The sequence below is a fragment of the Symphalangus syndactylus genome, chromosome 20, assembly GCF_028878055.3.
Source record: "Symphalangus syndactylus isolate Jambi chromosome 20, NHGRI_mSymSyn1-v2.1_pri, whole genome shotgun sequence".
Classification (NCBI taxonomy): Eukaryota; Metazoa; Chordata; class Mammalia; order Primates; family Hylobatidae; genus Symphalangus; species Symphalangus syndactylus.
This window is the reverse complement of record NC_072442.2, coordinates 41,372,594-41,396,149: the sequence shown is the minus strand read 5'-3', so window position 1 is coordinate 41,396,149 and position 23,556 is coordinate 41,372,594. Positions and strand designations below refer to the sequence as shown.

At 38.8% G+C, this 23,556-nt stretch overlaps 1 protein-coding gene and 1 long non-coding RNA gene across 2 annotated transcripts in view; one reads left to right on the top strand and one right to left on the bottom strand.

Moving 5' to 3' along the window:
- LOC129470721 (uncharacterized) overlaps nt 1-9,261 on the bottom strand; it is a 30,537-nt gene extending 21,276 nt beyond the window's left edge. Inside the window, exon 1 of the long non-coding RNA XR_010118175.1 lies at nt 9,223-9,261. This is a non-coding gene — a long non-coding RNA (uncharacterized lncRNA). The remainder of the gene's footprint in view (nt 1-9,222) is intronic.
- KRT10 (keratin 10) lies at nt 5,807-10,285 on the top strand. The gene is made up of 8 exons (XM_055258794.2): nt 5,807-6,403; nt 7,253-7,335; nt 7,703-7,859; nt 7,947-8,108; nt 8,197-8,322; nt 8,633-8,850; nt 9,232-9,641; nt 9,923-10,285. Exons 1-8 carry the CDS (start codon nt 5,807-5,809, stop codon nt 10,024-10,026), a joined length of 1,857 nt encoding a protein of 618 aa, XP_055114769.2. The 3' UTR covers nt 10,027-10,285.
- The last annotated feature ends 13,271 nt before the right edge of the window (nt 10,286-23,556 follow it).

Genomic DNA, 23,556 nt, shown 5'->3' with positions numbered 1-23,556 from the left:
GCCACATAATTACTTTATGAAGAGAATGTAGCACTCCTTCCACTCCCCACCCTGACTCACCGCAGGGAGCATGAGGTTGGACAGACAGAGTCGGGCAAGGGTATGAAGAAGACTTAATCCGTCCACAAGAGGTCTGAGTATGTTGAAGTGATGACAGTACTGCTTCAAGAATATCAATCTTGCCGCAGTGAACAGATCTTAACTGACAGTGCTGAGTCAAGAAAACCACTTCAGAAGCTGGTGAAGTAATCTTTGAGAGAAGTGGTGAAAGCCCAGATTAGGGCAGTTACAGTGGGGCTACACAGAAAGAAACGAATACATTAGCTATGACAAAGAGAAGGTGACAAAATTAGTGCCCTGGTGGATGTAGGAGATAAAGAAATGAAGTTTAAAGTGAAAGGAAGTGTCACTCAAAGAAAAACAGATGATGGTTTATCACAAAAGTTATCAAGCTGAACACCTTTTCCCCACCCTACTTTCCTCTCCAGCCATTTTCTCCTCCCTCACGAGCCATTTTCTAACTTCTCACCCTATCCTTTCATTCATTCCTATTTTGAAGGCATCCTGTGGGTTGGACAGTGGGTTAGCCTATGAGAAACAGAGATCACAAAACAGTAATAGCAGCAAAAATATATTCATTAAGTGCTTATTCTATGCATGCAAATCATTGTTCTAAACGCTTTATATTTATTAACTCATCTGACTCCTGCTACAACTCCATAGAGTAACAAAAATTATAATCCCTACTTTAGAGAGGACATTGAGATGAAACCTCACAGTAAATGGTGGAGCCTGGATTCTAACCCCAGCAGTCTGACCCCAGAGCCCATCCACTTAACCTGCTACACTACCCTCAAAAGCCTTCAAGCAGTTTCCATATTTTTGTGGCTTCCATCACAGTACAGTCCCAGAAGTTTCAGAAAAATTGATATAGGAGTGTTTGTAGATTTAAGATCCCCGAATTTTAGAAGTTTACCAATGAGAAGACATGAACTTTATCCATTGATATCTTAATTGTCCAACAATTAGCTATCTGAGAAGAAGGTACCAAATCTATCAAATAATGATACAATTTTCCACTTTGTTTCGACTCTGTGGGTAGTAATCACAAAAGTATATTAAGCAATTTGCAGTCACAGAACAGTAAAAAGAAAATGCGTGACTCTTAAACTTTGTGATAAACAACAGAAAATTCTCAATATTTACATCAACCTTGCCATCTTGAGATATAACCTGCATTACCAGATTTGTCCTTCTGCAACTACCTAAACTATGTATTATACCTCAATTATATGTATTACATCTCAATCAGTAAAGGAAACTTGCAAATAGAATTTTCAGCTAGAAACTTCAAAAGAGGATTTTACTTGAAGCAAAATAAGGAAGAAATAAAAAGGATCCAAATCCCAACAGTCAGACAAGTCAAACTGATTAACAAACTTGAATCCACAACATGCTTCTAGAGCTCCGGCCATATTAACCCCATGCGAATAGCACCTATACCCGTCTTAACAACGACTCAAAGTTCAGAAGCAATTAAAGAAGAAATGGATAAACTGGACAATATGAAAATAAAATACCATAAGCAAAGTCATCAATTCCAATATTGGGTATGCATCATGAATTGCCCCACCACTACTCAATTAAAACTGTCCTCTGGAAGGATGCCAATGGTTCCAAATTGCTTTCCTCAATCCACCTTTTCATTGTCCTCTCGGGTGATCACCTCACCCGCGTTCTCTTCTCCCTTGGCTCCACTGATCCTCTTTCCCCCTTTCCCTGGTCCTAGATGTCCTTCTTTTCAGGATTATTCTCTAGCTCTAATTCTTCTTCCCAGCCCCTAAAGTGACTCCAAAAGTTCAGAATTAGACCTTCTGTACATTTCTCTCTAAATTCCTTCCCTTAGGGATCCTAACTACCCCCAAAGTCTGCTATTCTGAACTCTGTCCTTAACTGCAGTCCCATAATTGCTTAAAGACATATTTACATGAATATCCTGGTATTACCTCAAATTCACATCTTAAACCAAAACTCATCTTCAATCCCAAACTTTACCTCACTATTCTTTCCTTGTGCACTCACACCACACATACACACACACACACGCACACACATTCTAGACTGTTAGACAACCTCTCTGTAATTCCTCGGAACCTTGAACATTGTTCAAGTGTAGCCCAGATTACCCTATATTATAATATCTGATTCGTGGGTATGTTTGTTTGCCTCTTCAAGTAGACTGTAAACTCCTTGAAGGGTAGGAGCTGTATCTTGGTCACCTATGCATTCCCCAAGCCATATTGCAGGTGCTCAATAAAACCTGCTGAAGGAATGAATAAATTAATATATACGGATGATCTACTCCAGCCAAACTGGTCACTCAGTGTCTCCACTTGCTTGGCATTTTCACAGTCTCGACTTCCCAGAAGTCTCCTCTCTGCTGTTGCACACATGAAAAGTCCTACTCTTCCTTACAAGACTCAGCTTAAATTTCAACTGCACCATGAAACTTTCTCAGGTGGCCCCATTCCAACATGACCCCTTGCTCATTAGTCTTAAGAGTGCCAGTCTGGTGTCATGAAAACTAGCACCTTTGTAACTGTATCTCTTGATTCAAAACCAGGCTGTGTGTCATCACACAGACACTGCTGATATATAAATAAACAAATACATACATAATCTGGCAAATTTCTAAAACTTTTTAAGGTTTAGGTTTTTTAGCCATTAAACGAGGTAATAATACCTATCTTAGATAATCTAGGGCAGGATTAAAGAAAAGTAAACCATCTAGATCATAGCAGATGTTCAGGAAATGTTAACTCCTTCCCCCTACACATCCAAGCCCCACCATCATTTTCCATTTATATAGCATACAGTGCTTAAGCTGATGGTATATGTCATGTCTCCTCAATTAGACTGTAACTACTGACAAGATCCATAAGGACGGGAGCTGTATCTCATTCATTTTTCTATCTTTTAAATCCTACCAATGCACTTTACATAGAGACACAATAAAAATTGAATACAATGAAAACACAGTTACAGTGGATTATAGCAATCAAGTGTAAATGGTGCCAAGACTAGAATCATAAAGGTTCATCCAATTTAGCTGTAGAATTATTATGTGGCATCTCTTAATTTTACTCATGCCAAAGGCTGATTTCAACAAATGACAGCGTGAATAAAGACAAATCAATTTCTACAGTATACAAGTTAATAAGTAATCTTTGGTAATAACAGTAAAGGTAGCTTAAATGTTATAGTATTAGAAGGCCCTCCATACCTGTATTTGTTCTCATGTACTTTCATGCAAAGATTCCCTTTCATATATTCTTTGGTTTACTATGATTGTAACACAGATCTCTTCATATCACTTGTTAATTAACTGAAAGGAGATTGGGATTTTTATATTTTCCACTGGGGGGAGAAATTATAGGCTAATATTAAAACAAAATTCATAATACTAAGATCCAAAACTTGTGCTAATTACAGGTAAAATCAATCAAAATATCTCTTTAATTAAAATGTTTCTTTCCAAAAAGATTTCATTAATATCAAGGTTTCAACATGTTCTCTGAAGTTATTGGAGTTTTTTCTTTTCCTATCCTCATTTATCATAGCCTTCTTTAACTGTAGGTTATCTTCATCAAGAATCAATTCCCATGGTTGGGTTTCAGTTTTTCTTTTAACTACTGCCCCATTTGCATGTGCTAACAAGTTGGAAGAGTTGCGATTTGCTGGGTAGTAACCTCCACTTTAACAATCAACATTTGATTAATGCTCCCAAGCAGGTTCCCCTTCCCTACAGAAACCACTTCTTAGTTTTCATAAACCAAAATGTGCAGCCATAAACTTAATTTGAAAAAACAATTACTAAAGGTAGAGTGTGTGCCAAATCATTACCCTTTCAATATTTTCATGATTCCAAGTTCTTTTTGTTTTGCTCTTTTTCCCCATTTGGAGAAGTTTATGGTGAGAATTAGTCATTCATTTCCATTAGACCAAATCCACTGGAGCAGATAATATATATACACATTGGTAAAGTAGAAAAGAACCAAGGAGTTAAAAGACCAAGCTTCTAATTGCAGTTCAACCACCTGTTACATATCTTCAGGAGAAAATCACAACCTCTCAACTTCAACTTCCTCTTCTATAAATTAGAAATAACAATAACCACGCCTGTAACCCCAGCACTTTGGGAGGCCAAGGTGGGCGGATCAAGAGGTCAGGAGATCGAGATCATCCTGGCTAACATGATGAAACCCTGTCTCTAGTAAAAATACAAAAAATTAGCCGGGCATGGTAGCACACACCTGTAGTCCCAGCTACTCGGGAGGCCGAGGCAGGAGAATGGCGTGAACCCAGGAGGTGGAGCTTGCAGTGAGCCGAGATGGCGCCACTGCACTCCACCCTGGGCAACACAGCAAGACTCCGTCTCCAAAAAAAAAAGAAAGAAAAGAAAGGAAAGAAAGGAAAGAAAGGAAAGAAAGGAAAGAAAGAAAGAAAGAAAGAAAGAAAGAAAGAAAGAAAGAAAGAAAGAAAATAGTAATAACCCCCATTCCTATCTTAAACAGCTTGTTCTAGAAATTTTTTAATCACAGTATCACAAACAGCACTACATAATTGTAAAACATGTATGAATATATACATCCAAACAACAGCAATGTCATAGCCTATGGGTAGATATAATCTTATACAATGTACCAAAATCCCAATTTACTTCACTAGACAAACTGTTATACCGAATTCTGTACACAGTATATCCAAGAAAATGTGTTGTTTTTATTGAGAAACTGAACCTAGCTTGGGAACACATGTGCACAGTCTAGTTCATAATACTTGGTGCAAGTATCATTCTCTAATACAGATTTACATTTTTGCAAGCAAACTTTTACTTGCAATCATAACATACCCAAATTTTCCCTTTTTACTCAATCAGAACTTAGTGTAAAGTACTACAAGTTAGTTCTTCCGATTTCATGCTAAGAAAATAATGCAGATTTTCTGCATTATTATGGTCTTCACAGAAACCTTAACTATGATGAATTTAAAAGTGCAAAATAATCCAGGATAACTTAATGATTTCAGATTTTTTAATGTTAAAAATAATGCCATCATTAATTAGAAAATTCTAAAATCATTACTTCCACTTTCTTAGGCAAAATATCAATATACTCTCATTTGCCAAATAAATTAAAAGATCTCCTACAAACACAATCTCCTAAATTGTGGTTTAATGGCTTTAATGTTTTATGTGTGAACTATTGATGCTAGTTAAATTTTTAGTAACATTTTCTTTTTGATTCCCTACAGTTGTCTACAAGAACCTTATTATAGCATGATCCCGCCAGACTTTATGCTATTTGTTGTTCCAATTAAAACTGTTTAAATATGAATTTGAAAAATCTTATTTTAACTATAATTTTGTAGCTGAAACTTTTTTTCTAAACTTTGCAAACATTCTATGCAACCTGAATTAGTGCTGAGAAAAATGGATCTTAACGGTTGCTCAATGTTCTTCAACAGGTAAAAAGCATAATAAAACATGCTCATCTGAACTCCACCCATTTTCAATTTCAACATAGCAAACCTCCTGTTTATTCTTAGGGCAAATTCAAAATTGTACATATTGGGATTGGTTATTACTGAAGATAATGTATGCAATCACAAGCCAAAGATGCTAAGTTGGCAAAAAGAAAACCATGCAAGTAAGCAAACTGTAACACATGTGGACACACCCTCTCAGTATATAAAGGCTTGTCACTGTCCTTGGTAGCAGGCACTCCCTGGGCTAAACAGCATCACCATGTCTGTTCGATATAGCTCAAGCAAGCACTACTCTTCCTCCCGCAGTGGAGGAGGAGGAGGAGGAGGAGGAGGAGGAGGATCATCCCTAAGAATTTCGAGCAGCAAAGGCTCCCTTGGTGGAGGATTTAGCTCAGGGGGGTTCAGTGGTGGCTCTTTCAGCCGTGGGAGCTCTGGTGGGGGCTGCTTTGGGGGCTCATCAGGTGGCTACGGAGGATTAGGTTTTGGTGGAGGTACCTTTGGTGGAAGCTATGGAAGTAGCAGCTTTGGTGGGGGTTATGGAGGCAGCTTTGGAGGGGGCAGTTTCGGAGGTGGCAGCTTCGGTGGGGGCGGCTTTGGTGGAGGCGGCTTTGGAGGAGGCTTTGGTGGTGGATTTGGAGGAGATGGTGGCCTTCTCTCTGGAAATGAAAAAGTAACCATGCAGAATCTGAATGACCGCCTGGCTTCCTACTTGGACAAAGTTCGGGCTCTGGAAGAATCAAACTATGAGCTGGAAGGCAAAATCAAGGAGTGGTATGAAAAGCATGGCAACTCACACCAGGGGCAGCCTCGTGACTACAGCAAATACTACAAAACCATCGATGACCTTAAAAATCAGGTAAGAGGTATTTTTAAATCCAGCTTTAAGTATCTTGTCCATGTAATCCAGACAGATGAATCTTAAATTAAGCACAACGTGGCTGTTCACTATGTTTACCTATGTTACTTTCTTGCTTCAAAAACAACCCAGTCTCATCAAAGATAAACATCTGTGAAAGTATGGTCATGGCAATCTTCATCCACCATGTGTGTTGCTTGTCTTAAGAGAACAGCAGATTACTAAGAACTTTTGAGGTTTTAATGAGCATACAATGAGTCCACAGTTAAAATATGCTAGGTCATTTACAAATGTAGAAACTGAAAAAGAAATCATGAAATGTATCAGAACAAAATGTTATTCAGACTGATAATAAGCCATATTCAGTACCAACATGGCAAGAAAAATGAATTTTCCAGTATGAAAATGGGATACTGCTTGCCTCTAAGGAATTTCTGAATTGTACCTATTGTGTACCAATTCAGAGTATATTTATTTATTAGTATTTATCATGACTTAAACAAATGCAGGTGTGAGTCAGCCAAAGCATGGCTGAAATACATGGAAATCAACATAGTCTAAAAGAGGAGGCCACACTTGTAGGAATACATCTATATATTTCCAGTTAGTTTTCAGAAAGGAATAATTTGTGTACAGAAATACAAGACTGGAGAAATTCCAAGAGAACAAACAATTCAAAGTTAAGTATATGGGTAAGCCTGCAATATTTCTTATTTAAAATAAAAAATTTCCCCAAGATTTTGTAAGAGAAAAATATAAAAGTGCAGAGTTCATCTATGCCATCAATGCCACTACAAAAGCCATATCTGCATCTGACCTCTTCTTAAATAACTGTGCCTCTCCCTCCAGATCCTCAACCTAACAACTGATAATGCCAATATCCTGCTTCAGATCGACAATGCCAGGCTGGCAGCTGATGACTTCAGGCTGAAGTAAGTTAAGGGATCGTTGTATAATACCATCACAATGAATACATCAGTCATTTTTAACAATGACTTGGGACGCCCACAATGGCATTTACATTTTCCTGAATTCACTCAAAGTTATATAGTATTGGAGTTATCTGAGAAATTTTCCATGTCAGTATTACCTTTTTGGCAATATTAAAGGAAGAAAATGCATTATAAAGTAACTGTTAAGCTTTTTTCCATTAAACCACTATTACTCCTAAGTGAACTGTACATGACAAATACTGCCATGACATGAGATCAACTATGTATTTGCTTTTTAAATAGTCTCTGCCCAGATACATCTCCCGTATATAACTTACATCCAGTATTGATATCACGCTTGTTCCAGGTATGAGAATGAGGTAGCTCTGCGCCAGAGCGTGGAGGCTGACATCAACGGCCTGCGTAGGGTGCTAGATGAGCTCACCCTGACCAAGGCTGACCTGGAGATGCAGATTGAGAGCCTGACTGAAGAGCTGGCCTATCTGAAGAAGAACCACGAGGAGGTGACACAAAAGTTATACTTTTCCCAGCCAAAAGAGAGTTCATTATGGTCCTCGTGTAGCCATTAAATCTTTCTGTTCCTCAAACAGGAAATGAAAGACCTTCGAAATGTGTCCACTGGTGATGTGAATGTGGAAATGAATGCTGCCCCAGGTGTTGATCTGACTCAACTTCTGAATAACATGAGAAGCCAATATGAACAACTTGCTGAACAAAACCGCAAAGATGCTGAAGCCTGGTTCAATGAAAAGGTAAAGTAATCTTCCTTTATAGTGAAACTCATGGAGGTTTTATCATTTCAGAATTTCCTCATCCTTTTCCCTGTTTTTAATACTCTAGAGCAAGGAACTGACTACAGAAATTGATAGTAACATTGAACAGATGTCCAGCCATAAATCTGAGATTACTGAATTGAGACGTACTGTACAAGCTCTGGAGATAGAACTACAGTCCCAACTGGCCCTGGTATGTTAACTCTCATGAAATGACTTCAACTTTATCGTACAAAGTTCCATGCTCACCTAAGAATATGCAATGCAACAAAAAAATGCAGAGTTGGAGGTAAGAAAGAGAAAACAAAGTGAAGCTCTATGTTAATGGAGGAAAAGTACTACTGGCGTTGATCTAAAAGTGCTGAAACTGAAATGGTGCCATTAAACATAAATTCTGTTCATTTTCTTATTCTTCTATATAATGCCTTACTAAATAATTAAATAAGTGTCACTATACTCAACTGAACAAGGAAGTCACTAAGCCACAAAAAAATCCGTTTCAGAAACAATCCCTGGAAGCCTCCTTGGCAGAAACAGAAGGTCGCTACTGTGTGCAGCTCTCACAGATTCAGGCCCAGATCTCCGCTCTGGAAGAACAGTTGCAACAGATTCGAGCTGAAACCGAGTGCCAGAATACTGAATACCAACAACTCCTGGATATTAAGATCCGACTGGAGAACGAAATTCAAACCTACCGCAGCCTGCTAGAAGGAGAGGGAAGGTAAATTTTAAAATGAAAAGTTATCCCAGTTTCTTTTATTCAATATTCCAGATAGCAAGACTTATCTAAACCCCAAGAAGATGCCAGAGAATGAGAGGAAGGGAAGAGAGGGGGTAGAGTACAGAAAAAGGAGTACCCAACCGCAATCTCACTTTCTCATGAATTCGGCCCAAAATGATTCTTAAGAGTTCTGTGAACATAACATTGTTTTCAAAGGATGGGTTTTAAAATACAAACCTGGCAGGGTTTTAAAACATATTCCTGGCAGGGTTTTATTTTCTCAACACATGTTTTGCTTATTTTCTAAATTAACGGCAACTGGAAAGCTACCCACCGTTTTCCAACGTTAGAAATAACCGAATGTGACCTCACCCCGTTTAGTTCCGGAGGCGGCGGACGCGGCGGCGGAAGTTTCGGCGGCGGCTACGGCGGCGGAAGCTCCGGCGGCGGCTACAGCGGCGGTAGCTCCGGCGGCGGCTACGGCGGCGGAAGCTCCGGCGGCGGCTACGGCGGCGGTAGTTCCGGCGGCGGCTACGGAGGCGGAAGCTCCGGCGGCGGAAGCTCCGGCGGCGGTAGCTCCGGCGGCGGCTACGGGGGCGGAAGCTCCAGCGGTGGCCACGGCAGCAGTTCCGGAGGCGGCTACGGGGGCGGAAGTTCTGGCGGCGGCGGCGGAAGTTCCGGAGGCGGCGGCTACGGCGGCGGCAGCTCCAGCGGAGGCCACAAGTCCTCCTCTTCCGGGTCTGTGGGCGAGTCTTCATCTAAGGGACCAAGGTCAGCAGAAACTAGCTGGGGTAATAAGAATTAGTTTTAACTTACTGTGATGGTTTTTTTGCGCTTTAAGCTCTAGAGTTGTTTTAAAAAATTAAAAATCTTAGAGACGGTTCCGTTTGCATTTGTTCACAAACTACTCTTAACACCAACCGTGAAAAATGGCATCATCAAAATGTCATACCTTAAGCATTTTTTTGGACTTAACAATGTAAAGTTGAAATTTCCTTTTTACAATATTTGCTTGTTAATTACTATGGATCCCTGCAGACTGTTTAAAATTTTTTTTTCATCATTCACACAGATACTAACAAAACCAGAGTAATCAAGACAATTATTGAAGAGGTGGCACCCGACGGTAGAGTCCTTTCATCTACGGTTGAATCAGAAACCAAGAAACACTATTAAACTGCATCAAGAGGAAAGAGTCTGCCTTCACACAGACCATTATTTACAGACGCATGGAAAACAAAGTCTCCAAGAAAACACTTCTGTCTTGATGGTCTATGGAAATAGACCTTAAAAATAAGGTGTCTACAAGGTGTTTTGTGGTTTCTGTATTTCTTCTTTTCACTTTACCAGAAAGTGTTCTTTAATGTAAAGAAAAACAACTTTCTGTTCTCATTTACTAATGAATTTCAATAAACTTTCTTACTGATGCAAACTATCCCAATTTGTCAGAATTTATCTTTACTTAAGTACATAATACTCTTTAAAATTAAAGATTAGTAACCCATAGCAGTTGAAGGTTGACGTATCCAGAAATTCGGAAGACAGAACTATTGTCATGCCTTTTCTGAGTAAGTTTTTTAATCATGTATGTTCACACCACCATCAGTAAATTCACTGAGTAAAAAAGTCTGTAAATACCCAATATTACTCTTTAAGATACACAATATGTGGAAGGCTCCCAGCTCTCTGACTTTAAATTATTTCAATCCTGGAAATTCTGGAATATCTCAAATAAAACCCCCAAAATAATAATTGGAAATTTTACGTTTTCTAATTACTTGACTTCTCACATTTGTCTGTTCTTACTTTCTTCCAGTTACTATATTACTTCTTCCCAATTGTTATATAGCTTGACATACGTTCTGACACCAGCCAAGTAAAATCATATCACCCCCAACAAAATTATTTGATGTCCATCAGATGAACATGAGAAACACTGTCAGGAAGTAGTGATGCCACTGTAACCAAAAGGACACCACTAGGTCTCTGCCTTCCCCAACTGTGCCCAGTGATCAGGACTAAAGACCTCGTACTTTCATAGCCCAATCACATCCCTCAGCCAATAAGAACCCAACCAACATTAGTTAGTACTCTACTGGGGATCCTATGAAGGGAATGAGCTGGCATGTCCCTTAGACTACCTTGTGTCCTCTGATGAGTTCTTGAATTACTCATGTCCACCAAGTAGCAGCTTTCCTCAGTATCCTTGATTTGAGCTCCAGATCTGAGCCCTGATCCCCATGCCATTTGTTGGCACTCCACTGTGTAGACACTACTCTCTGTACCCCAAATTGATGACAGGAGCCTTGTTTCAATGGGTTGGATTTCCCTATAGTTGAGGCTTCATAACCTACTTAGCACCAAATATTGGGACAGCCCAGAGGCTCTCCATTTTCGTTCACGTGCCTCTAAATGCCTAAATGTCTAAATGCTCACATGCGTCTGGATATTTGTACCAGCCAACCTTCTTGGGAGCCAGTCTTCTCAGGTCCACTATTGAAGTCCCAACAGGCCTCACTGCATAGAGCCCTGAAACACTGTGAAGTCCTTATGTTGCTGTGTAAGGACTCTGAACTCCTATTGTGTAAATAGTGCTATACTGCCTGCTGTTCAGAAACACCATCTTTTAAAATATGTATTATAAGGTTAACCAAATCCCTGGGAGCTATTGTGTTTATAATCTGAGGTTACCATTCTTAGTCTGAAGAAATAGATTTTTTATATTCAATACCACTGATATGAGGCAAATACACATATGTTACTATGAGATAGCAGTACTTGCTATTAAGTTTTTCTTCTGCCCATTCTGCCCTCCTCCCCTAAGCCACAATCTTAGCAGTCAGAGTCCTCTATGTGGTTGCATGGTGACCCAAACTTTCATTCCTGAAAAGTCTGCATACATCGTGGTCCTGTCTTCTTACCATTTGAATCTTGCAATATCTCCTTAAACAATTATTTATATTCTCTCTGATAAAGTAAATACTTTATCTCAGATAAACAGCTGCTTTCTTGACTGGACTTGGATAACTATGGTTTGTTTTTTTGCCTTTTTTTTTTTTTTTTAATGAGACAAAGTCTCACTGTGTTGCCCATGCTGGTCTTGAACTGGGCTCAAGCAATCCTCCCACCTCAGTCTCTGAGTAGCTGGGATTATAGGCACATGCCACAGTGCCCAACACTATGGTTTAATAAAGATAATCTGTCTAAACAAGCAACATGACTTTAATAAGGACATTGGTATTTATAGTAAAAAAATTATAGAATTATTTTTAAAAATAGTTAAATAGCACAGGGCACTATTTTTACCAAATAAATTTGCATGTACCTATTAATCAAAAAATTCTGTATGCATTCTTACAGATCCTAAAGTCATTACAGAATCCTGCTATTTAAGCAGGATTATAGGCACATGCCACAGTGCCCAACACTATGGTTTAATAAAGATAATCTGTCTAAACAAGCAACATGACTTTAATAAGGACATTGGTATTTATAGTAAAAAAATTATAGAATTATTTTTAAAAATAGTTAAATAGCACAGGGCACTATTTTTACCAAATAAATTTGCATGTACCTATTAATCAAAAAATTCTGTATGCATTCTTACAGATCCTAAAGTCATTACAGAATCCTGCTATTTAAGCAGGGTAGTGCCCAGTTAGATTGGCAGAGCCAATTTGGCACCCATGTGGAAAAATATTACGCAATAAAAACTTGTTTCTCCAAAGATGTTCTCTCATGATGTTAAAGGCCTAAAAGCTTTGCACCCTAACCTTGGTGCCCATGATGGCTTGATATTTTGCTTGGGAGTGAAGAAATAGCTTTCTTAGGGTCATATTTATCAGGGAAGTAGCTCTATTAAGGTTAATTAAATAGGGTGCATCTAATATTTCTCATATATATTGCATTTTGAGAATGGGATTAGGGAAAGAGCTTATTCATGGTTATGAGCATGCATCTGAAACACAGTGATCCCTGGACTTCCTATCCTGGCACTGGCATTTACAAATTATGTAAGTTTTGGACAAGTTACTTCAACCCTTCTGAGTCTGTTTACTTATCTATACAATAAGGATAGCTACCTTATATGAGGTAGTTGTGGTTAAACTAAGCTTGGCAATGAAAATAATGATAATAATAGCCTTTAAATCACACCAGGCATTGTTCTGAGTAAATTAATGATGGATGGATAGATAGGTAGGTAGGTGAGTACGTGGGTGGGTGGGTGGATGGATAGATAGATAGATAGATAGATAGATAGATAGATAGATAAAGGCAGGTAGGTAGACTCAGTACATGTAATACGTATATGAACTCATTTAAGCTTAACTACTACCCTACAGTTTATTTTCAACATAGAACCATAGTTATCCTTTTAAAATGTAAGTCTAATCATATTAGATCAAATTGTGTCTAATTATACTTGATCAAATTTCTCTGATGTCTCTCCATTTCTCTTTTGATGTTACCTTGGTTAATATTCTTTAACAAGATGGTCTTCCTTATCTCCTTCAAGCTTTTGCACAGTTGTCACCTTTTCTTTGAGACCTACCCTGATTTTCTGCTTAAAATTTTGCCCCCTAATCTCCCAACTCCCCTATCTGCTCCACTTTTTTTATTATTATTATACTTTAAGTTCTAGGGTACATGTGCAGAACGGGCAGGTTTGTTACATAGTTACACATGTGCCATGTTGGTTTGCTGCACCCATCAGCTCATCATTTACATTAGGTATTTCCCCTAATTCTATCCCTCCCCCAGCCCCCTACCCCTGACAGGCCCCAGTGTGTGATGTTCCCTGCCCTGTGTCCATGTGTTCTCATTTTTCAGCTCCCACCTATGCGTGAGAACATGTGGTGCTTGGTTTTCTGTCCTTGTGATAGTTTGCTGAGAATAATGGTTTCCAGCTTCATCCACATCCCTGAAAAGGACATGAACTCATCCTTTTTTATGGCTGCATAGTATTCCATGGTGTATATGTGCCACAATTTCTTAATCCAGTCTATCATTGGTGGACATTTGGATTGGTTCCAAGACTTTGCTGTTGTGAATAGTGCCTCAATAAACATACATGTGCATGTGTCTTTATAGTAGCATGATTTATAATCCTTTGGGTATATACCCAGTAATGGGATTGCTGGGTCAAATGGTATTTCTAGTTCTAGATCCTTGAGGAATTGCCACACTGTCTTCCACAATGGTTGAACTAATTTACACTCCCAAGAGTGTAAAACCGTTCCTATTTCTCCACATCCTCTCCAGCATTTATTGTTTTCCTGGCTTTTTAATGATCACCATTCCAACTGGCATCAGATGGTATCTCATTGTGGTTTTGATTTGTATTTCTCTGATGACCAGTGATGATGAGCATTTTTTCATATGTCTGTTGGCTGCATAAACGTGTTCTTTTGAGAAGTGTCTGTTCATATCCTCTGCCCAATTTTTTGATGGGTTTTTTCTTCTTGTAAATTTGTTTAAGTTCTTTGTAGATTCTGGATATTAGCCCTTTGTCAGATGGGTAGATTACAAAAATTTTCTCCCATTCTGTAGGTTGCCTGTTCACTCTGATGATAGTTTCTTTTACTGTGCACAAGCTCTTTAGTTTAACTAGATCCCATTTGTCAATTTTGGCTTTTGTTGCCATTGCTTTTGGTGTTTTAGTCATGAACTTTGCCCATGCCTATGTCCTGAACGGTATTGCCTAGGTTTTCCACTTTTTCTTTTATTCACAGAACTGTTTCCAACTTACTAGACAATGTATTTATTATTAGTCATCCTTTTCCCCTGCTAGACGGTACACTCAAGAAAGACAACACTTGATCTTCGTTTACCTTGTCCATTCATGTATCCTGAGGCACTAGAACAGTGACTAACACAGGTTACATACCAAAAGTATAGTTTTTGAAGGAATGAACTCTATGACATATATACTATTATTATCTCCATTTTACAGATGAAGAAACTGAAGCACAATTTAATTCATCACTGGAAGTAAGAGTGTAGGAAATGATTATATATAAATGGACATTAGTATATGATAAAGGAAGAATCTAAAACACTAAGTAAGGTTTATTCAGTAAATGATAAACTATTAAACCCATAACAAACATACTAGAAATAATCCAAATGAATGTTTTTTGTTTGTTGGTTGGTTTGTTTGAGACGGAGTCTCGCTTTGTCGCCCAGGCTGGAGTGCAGTGGCGCAATCTTGGCTCGCTGCAAGCTCCGCCTCCCGGGTTCACGCCATTCTCCTGCCTCAGCCTCTCCGAGTAGCTGGGACTACAGGCGCCCGCCACCACGCCCGGCTAATTTTTTGTATTTTTTGGTACAGATGGGGTTTCACCGTGGTCTCGATCTCCTGACCTCGTGATCCGTCCGCCTCAGCCTCCCAAAGTGCTGGGATTACAAGCGTGAGCCACCGCGCCCGGCCCAAATGAATGTTTTAAACATCCATAAAAGTAGTAAAAGAAAAGCAGAAAAAAATGTGTAATCACATCTTTTAAATTTTGAAATAATTATAGACTCATTGGAAGTTGCAAAAATAGTAGAGTCCAGTGTACTCTTGACTCACCTTCCCCAAGTAGAGACATCTTCTATAGGCTAGGGTATAATATCTAAAATTTAAAAATTGGCATTGGTGCATCACTGTTTAAATACAGAGCTTACTCAGTTTTTGTTTTTCCTAACCTGCATGTGTATTCACAAAATATAAATCTTATAAAGGACTGGCATATAGAATATAAATATAAAAAACTACAACTCAATAACAAGAAAAAAACCACAAACCAAAAAAAAAAGTGTGTGTCTATGCAATTGTGCCCATGTATAGGTACAATTTTTGTACCACCATCCAAATCAAGATACAGAACTGTTCCATAACCACAAAAGAACTCCTTCATGCCGCCTTTTTGTATTCACATGTGTACCTCAACCCTCCCTTGCCAGTTCCTGGACCCTGGCAACTACTAATCTCCATCTCTATAGTTTTACCATTTAGAGAATACTATATAAGTGTAATCACACAGTATGTAACCTTTTGTGACTGAACATTTGTGTTCACATTTTTGTGTGAACATACATTTTCATTTCTCTGGGATATATGTCCGAGCACATAATTGCTAGGTCATATGGTAGGTGCATGTTCAGTTTTGTAAGAAACCACCAAATTGTTGTCCAGAGAAGCTGTACCATTTTATATTGCCACCAGCAATAAATGAGAGAGCCAATTTTTCTGCATCCTCATCAGTATTTGGCATTATCGGTATTTTTCTAATAGGTATGTAGTTATAGCTCACTGAAGTTTTAATTTGCATTTCCCTAATGGAAAATTATGCTGAATAGCTTTTCTTTTTATTTTCTTTTTTTCTCTCTCTCTCTCTTTTTTCTTTTTTTGAGACAGAGTCTTGCTCTGTCGCCCAGGCTGGAGTGCAATGGAGCGATCTTGGCTCACTGCAACCTCTCCCTCCCAAGTTCAAGTGATTTTGCCTACCTCAGCCTCCTGAGTAGCTGGGATTACAGGTGTGCACCACCACGCCCAGCTAATTTTTCTATTTTTAGTAGAGATGGGGTCTCACCATGTCGGCCAGGCTGGTCTCGAACTCCTGACCTCAGGTGATCCACCCGCTTCAGCCTGCCAAACTGTTGGGATTACAGGCGTGAGCCACTGCGTCTGGCCTGAACAGCTTTTCATGTGTCTATTTGCCATCCGTATCTCCTCTTTGGTGAAACATCTGTTCATGTATTTTGACCATTATATAGCCCATTTGTATTTCGCTGTGTTCTTTTCGCTTAGGATTACTTTGGCTATTCATGATCTTCATTGGTTCCATATGAATGTTGGAATAGTTTCTTCTAATTCTGTGAAAAATTACATTGGTGATTTGATAGGAATAGCATTGAACCTGTAGATCGCTTTGGGCAGTATGGTCACTTTAACAATATTGACCCAATATCATTATTCACCCCATCCATGAGCATAGGATGTTTTTTTCCATTTGTTTGTGTCATCTATTGAAAGTCACCATCAAAATAATTTTAAAAAGCCAAAGACTGGGAGAAAATATTCACAAAATACAAATCTTATAAAGGACTGGCATATAGAATATAAATATAAAAAACTGCAACTCAATAAACAAGAAAAAAACCACAAACCAATTTAAAAATGGACAAAAGATTTGAACTGATACTTTATCAAAGAAGAGATACAAATGGCAAATAAACACACACAGAAGATGCTCGATATCATTAGTTATTAGGGAAATACAAATTCTAAACATACCACTATACAACTATTAGAATGACTCAAAAAATTTTTTTGATGGACAATACCAAGTGCAAGTAGGGATTCCGAGCAACTGGAACCCTCATATGTTGCTGGTGGGAATGCAAAATTATAGTTTGGCAGTTTCTCATCATGTTAAACACAGACTTAACATACAATCTAGCAATCTCACTCAGACATTTATCCAAGAGAAATAAAAATATCTACATAAAGACCTATGAGGAAAATTTAGAGTAGCTTTATTCATAATCATGAGATCTGAGAATAGCCCAAATGCCCACAAACTAGTGAATGGAAAAAAAATATGGTACACCCATATATGAAATGCTACAAAAGAAACAGACCACATTACATCTTGAAATTCAAAAGCATTATGCTAAGTGAAAGACGCTAGACTCAGAAGGCTATATACTATAGCTCATTGATATGACATTCAAGAAAAAGTCAAACTGGAGGGCTAAAAACATATCAGAGATTGTCAGAGGGTAAATGGAGTGTGTTTACCACAAAGAGGCACAAGAGGATTTTTTGGAATGATGGAAGTATTCTCACATTCTCTATCTTGTTTATGGTGGCCATTGTACAACTGAATTTGTCAAAATTAATAGAACTATACACCAAAAAAGGGTAAATTTTACTTTATGCACATTAAACCTCAATAAACCTGACTTTTTTAAAAAATGAAAATTTAAAACAGCAATTGAACATTTAGCTTTTTATTTTTCTAGTGTGGTCAGTTTCTGCTGTATTTTCAGCTCCAAAAAAATAAAGCTTGTACTCTGAGGACTAAAGAGCATGAAAATTTCTTTATAGCAAAAAAAAAATAGCACAGGTAAATAATTTCCTTATAATGGATCTTTTAATGAACAAACTTTGTGAATCATATTCTTAATCTATAGAACCGACAGATTAATTAAAGTTGAACCATAGCCTGCCTGTAATCACAGACGTTTATATTTGCGCAGCCTGTTATTAGAAAGAAAAGATGGAGGTGTCACAACACACAACCTTTAAAACTTCTGCTTCTCCTGGAATGTTGTTTTGGTAGTTGGTTTGGGAATATGAATGAGTAATGTTTGGACAACTGGGTTGCTTATGGTGGGAAGAGATAAAAGGAGTTGGTATGTAATCGCTACTTGATGCCAAGCCAAAAGAAATATAGAAACTCACAGCAATGTCTCCTCTCACTTAGGTGTATCCTCACCCTTCTACGCTCCATGATGATCTTCCTGTCAAGATTTTCCAATCAAAAGTCCATCTTCCACTTTCTTTTTGCAAAAAGAATGCGTAACAGTCTCGCTACTGCCCATCACCTATTCCCTTTCACAGACATCTCCCCAAACCCGACTATCATTTTCTGCCTTTAAAAAATAACTGGAATTGATATAAATCAATCCAACGCCTGTCATAGACCTTGGTTCACAGTATGCATCAAAATATGTATTGGTTGATCATTCGTTCTGCAGTGTCAAGCACTGTGCCAAGCAACGGGGATTAAAAATAATGAATGAAACACAATCCCTGCCTTCAAAGAACTCAGAAGTAGAAATAGATGTACAACTACACAGACATGGTAGACAGCACTACACAGAAGTAAGCCCAGGTTGCCATGGGAACTTGACAATGCAATAGTCCTCCCTGTACAATTGAGATGATCTTTCGCAACCTATGCCTTCCAAAATATCTACAGGTAATCTACATACACATTCAAATTAAACTTTCTATTATTTCACTGTTTTTTCATCTGCCCTGTCAGTAGAGCTGACTACCTTCTGCAAAAATGGGGACAAAGACTAAGATATCACAACTCGGCAGGAACACCATGCTTTACAGTATTTATTTGTGGAAACTGTGTTAAGATGGGAAAAATGAAATAAGCACAATGGAATTTCCACTCTGTTCTAATTATGCAAAGCCATTTAAACAGTAATAAGACTCTATTGTTCATAAACACTATTTAGAATTATAATTATCTCCATGTGCGGGATACTGTGTTATGTGGTAAGGACATACCGAAGTATGTCAAGAAGTAATATAGAAGAACAGTGTAACACTGTGTGTGCACAGATCTTTGCAATTCTCAATATACTTACACCTCTATGTAGAAATCATCTTCAGAACAACCCTGGGACATATGCAGGGTTCAGAAATATGTAATGATTTCCCCAAGGTCTCATGGATAGCAGGTGGCAGACCTAGGTCTTATATCTGGGATTTCTGATTTCAAGCCTAGAGCTCCTTCCTCTATAGCAGTGATTACTAGACATTTCTTATTACAGTAAAAACATTTGAGTATGCACCCCCAAGTTGTCCATATTTATTTTAAAATTATATAGAATATATGTATGTGTATATATACTGTCAGATAGCTCAATGCACAACATGTATTTAGCATAAAGAATGTAGACCCAAATCCTTATTTTAAATAATCTTTTTGAGAACTCCAAATTTTATCAGCTGATTTCTTGTGGAATATAATACCACCATTATGATGATTATTGTATTATATTTTACCCAATAATGTGGCTGGCAAAGAACTCTTAACAGAAGTGGAAGTATCAGCTCTCCCATTTTTTTGTTCTTCAATCATGCTTTCATGATTCTGTTATCTTCCAGTTGCTGTTTCTTTGCACTTATCTGTTCTGGTGGGGAGGGGGGATTTGCTCCATTAAAAGCAGCAAATACAATCCTGAAATACAATGGACATAAACTGCAATGTCACAGTGCATTGCAAGCAAATGAAGATGTCACTATCCACTTCTCTACATTGTGGGGTGAACGTTCTTTTCTCAGAATATCTTTTGAGCTGATTGAGAAGAGAGATTGACATAAAGATAAAATCAGAATGCCAATGTCATTCTTATATTAAATATGAGTTTAGTTTAATTCTTGCTTTCCAATACAAAAACTTAAATAGAACTTTTGACACCCTCTTCCTCCCACCCAATGGGTTGCCTGCATCTCCTAAAAGTACATACTTTACTTGGAGACCAGTGCTCTGTAGTGCTCAGCCCTGCTCCTTCCTGTATTTTGCCAGTAGTTCTGACTTACATTCCTTTTTTATAGCAAATATTTTGATTCACCCCCTTTACTATTGAGAAATGAAATTCATAGGTAATATATCCTTCCAACACACAGTTTATCCTAGTATACAGAGGAGGAGCAGGGGTGGGTACTATAAATATCACATGTACAAAACATATACTTGTCACTTCTGTGTTTCATATATATATTTTTATATATCATATATAGAAACTGGCCGGGCATGGTGGCTCACGCCTGTAATCCCAGCACTTTGGGAGGCTGAGGAAGGCGGACCACGAGGTCAGGAGTTTGAGACCAGCCTGGCCAACATGGTGAAACCCCATCTCCACTAAAAATATAAAAATTAGCCAGGTGTGGTGGCACACGCCTGTAATCCCAGCTACTCAGGAGGCTGAGGCAGGAGAATTGCTTGAACCTGGGAGGCAGAGGTTTCACTGAGCTGAGAGCATACCATTGCACTCCAGTCTGGGCAACAAGAGCAAGACTCCGTCTCAAAAAAAAAAAAAAAAAAAAAAAGAAAGAAAAGAAAAAAAAAGAAAAGATAAAGAAACTATGCATGGGAAGGTTATATTATCTATGATTATAATCTATAGTGTGTAGAAAGGTTAATGATAGATGTAAAAGAAAAATGGAAGGAAAGTTACTTGTAATAAAATTATTTGCATTTCAATATGGAAATGTTCGAGTATGATTGTACCAGAAGATGTAATGAAGTAGTCAAATGATTGCAAAATCAGCTTGAATTTATATGCAAAATCAGCTTGAATGCAAAAAGGTACAAATGAAGAGAGACTGATAAAACGTGGACACATCACTGACTTAAATACAATGAGTAGCAATGTTGTTGGTGATGGGATTTTTTAAACAACCCTTGATCAAATTCTGGGCAAAATAAGCTTAAGTACAATCTTCCTTGATTTATACAGCAATTACATTCCTAAAAAAATTTAGTTACAACTTTGCAAAAAAAAAAAAACTTTGTGTTTTTACGTAACTTAGAATTCATTTCCAGATTCAGGTAATTATAAACAGGTTTTTCACTTTCGTGAATAGTTCATGGTTCAAAAGTCATGTGGAACACAGGACAATTCCTTGATGTCCAGGACTGTATCATGCATTTCATTATGTCTGGCATCCCTCCCCGACCCCAAATGCCAGCAACAACCCCTATCATTATGATGACCACATGTGTACACATTCACACATAGACACACACACACACATACACACTTCCAAAATATGCCCTCAGCAGCAGTACCCCTTGCACAGAGATTGAGGACTAGGCTTTCATTCCTGGTGTATCAAGAGTCTCTACAGAGGCCAGATGCAGTGGCTCACACCTATAATCCCAGCACTTTGGGAGGCCAAGATGGGCAGATCACACGAGGCCAGGAGTTCAAGACCAGCCTGGGCAACATGGTGAAACCCCATCTCTACTAAAAAATACAAAAATTAGCCAGGCGTGGTGGCATGTGCCTGTAACCCCAACTATTCAGGAGGATGAGGCATGAGAATTCCTTGAACCTGGGAGGTGGAGGCTGCAGTGAGCCGAGATTGTGCCACTGTACTCTAGCCTGGACGACAGAGCGTAGGAAAAAATCTTGTCGGCATGTCCCTGGTAACACGTTGGGTAGTCCTTTTGTAAACTAGATTTTAATCTCAGCAAGGTTAGGTCTGTCTGCCTTACTCATAGGTAGCTGTAAACCCACACCTAGCACAATTCTCAACACACGAGCTGAGGCTCAATAAATATTGGTTAAGCCAGTGACAAAATCAGTGAGTCACCTACAAGTGAGTACATGGACTACAAGACCTCCCAAGGCAAATCCAGGGATGCTGGGGTTTAAAAAAATGGAAACAATAATTAATGCCATCCAGGCTTTCCCAAGTGCTAGGAACTTTTCTAGCTCTCCATCTTCACGACTTTCTTCATGGTAAACACCTAAACTCTGTTAAAGACTACCCCCAATAATAGCAACTTCCCCCACAGCAGGTAATTTAGGGGCTTGAGACACTGGATCATAACCAGTGAGGACACTTCTAGGTGCAAATCTGGGTAGTGTCACTCAAATGCTTTCCAATTCACTCACTGGTGCTATTTGTTCCCCTCTTTCTCAGGAACCAAGAGAAGGACTCAAATAAACAGTTACCTATGGGAGCTTCATAAAAGCTGCAAATGCTGGTGCAAAAAAAACCCTCCCCACCATGAACAGAGCAGAGGAATGGTGTAGCAGAAACAGCTGTGTCCAACAATGGATGAAGCTGCTGAACTACATCAAGGGCTTGGTGCACCAGCCCTTTACAGAACAATCATCCCCAGGACCTTGACAGGAGGAAGGTAGGGATTTGGAGTCCCTGAGACTTTAATTCAGTGGGTGGGATACATTCATTCATTCATTCAACAAACATCATTGAGGCAGACAATGTGCTAGGCCATGGAGATAATAAGTTAAGACATAGCCATTCCCTGTGATACATGCCATAGTAAATGTACATGTCGGGGGCTAAGGACCATGGACAAGGCACCGTGGCATCCAAATCAGAATGGAATGTCAGGGAAGGTTTGCTAGAAGATGTGGCTCTTGAACTGAGCCTTGGTGGATGGTAGAAATTAAATATTTTAAAAGGTTGGGAAGAGCATTATAGAACAACTGAGGCCATAGTTACAAATGCTACACTGAGGTACCCAACTTCAAAACTGTGATCCATATGATATCTCTACAGAATCTTTATTTCTTTGTTGTTGTTGCTGTTATTTGTTTTTGAGATAAAGTCTCACTCTGTTGCCACAGCTCACTGCAGCCTCTACCTGCTGGGCTCAAGAAATCCTCATATCTCATCTCCCGAATAGCTGACACCAGAGATGCCACCATGCTTTGCTAATTTTTTTTTTTTTTTTGAGATGATAGTCTCACTCTATCACCCAGGCTGGAGTACAGTGGCGTGATCTTGGAACACTACAACCTCCAAATCCCGGGTTCAAGCGATTTTCACATCTCAACCTCTCAAGTAGCTGGGATTACAGGTACATGTGGCCACCCCCAGATAATTTTTGTATTTTTGGTAAAGACAGGATTTTGCCATGTTGGCCAGGCTGGTCTCAAACTCCTGACCTCAAGTGATCCACTCACCTCAGCCTCCCAAAGTGCTGGGATTACAGGCATGAGCCACAGCATCCAGCCCAGAATCTTTATTTCTGATCAACATCGGTAGTAGGGTATTGATAGTTGGTGACATAATCCCACAAGACTGCACAACACAGTGGAAACAACCACAGCTGCAAATGCTAGCACCATCACTCACCATTTGGAAACAATCAATGTCTTTGCCTTTTCTAGCTTCTGGAGGCCACATGCATGTCTTGGCTCATGGCCCCATAC

What these genes read in the sequence shown, in the direction of transcription:
- KRT10 (XM_055258794.2), top strand. Translation starts at nt 5,807, where the DNA reads ATGTCTGTTCGATATAGCTCAAGCAAGCACTACTCTTCCTCCCGCAGT. An exon ending in AAGCCTGGTTCAATGAAAAG is followed by an intron (nt 8,109 to 8,196) that starts GTAAAGTAATCT and finishes TTAATACTCTAG; the next exon opens with AGCAAGGAACTGACTACAGA. An exon ending in GTCAGCAGAAACTAGCTGGG is followed by an intron (nt 9,642 to 9,922) that starts GTAATAAGAATT and finishes TCATTCACACAG; the next exon opens with ATACTAACAAAACCAGAGTA.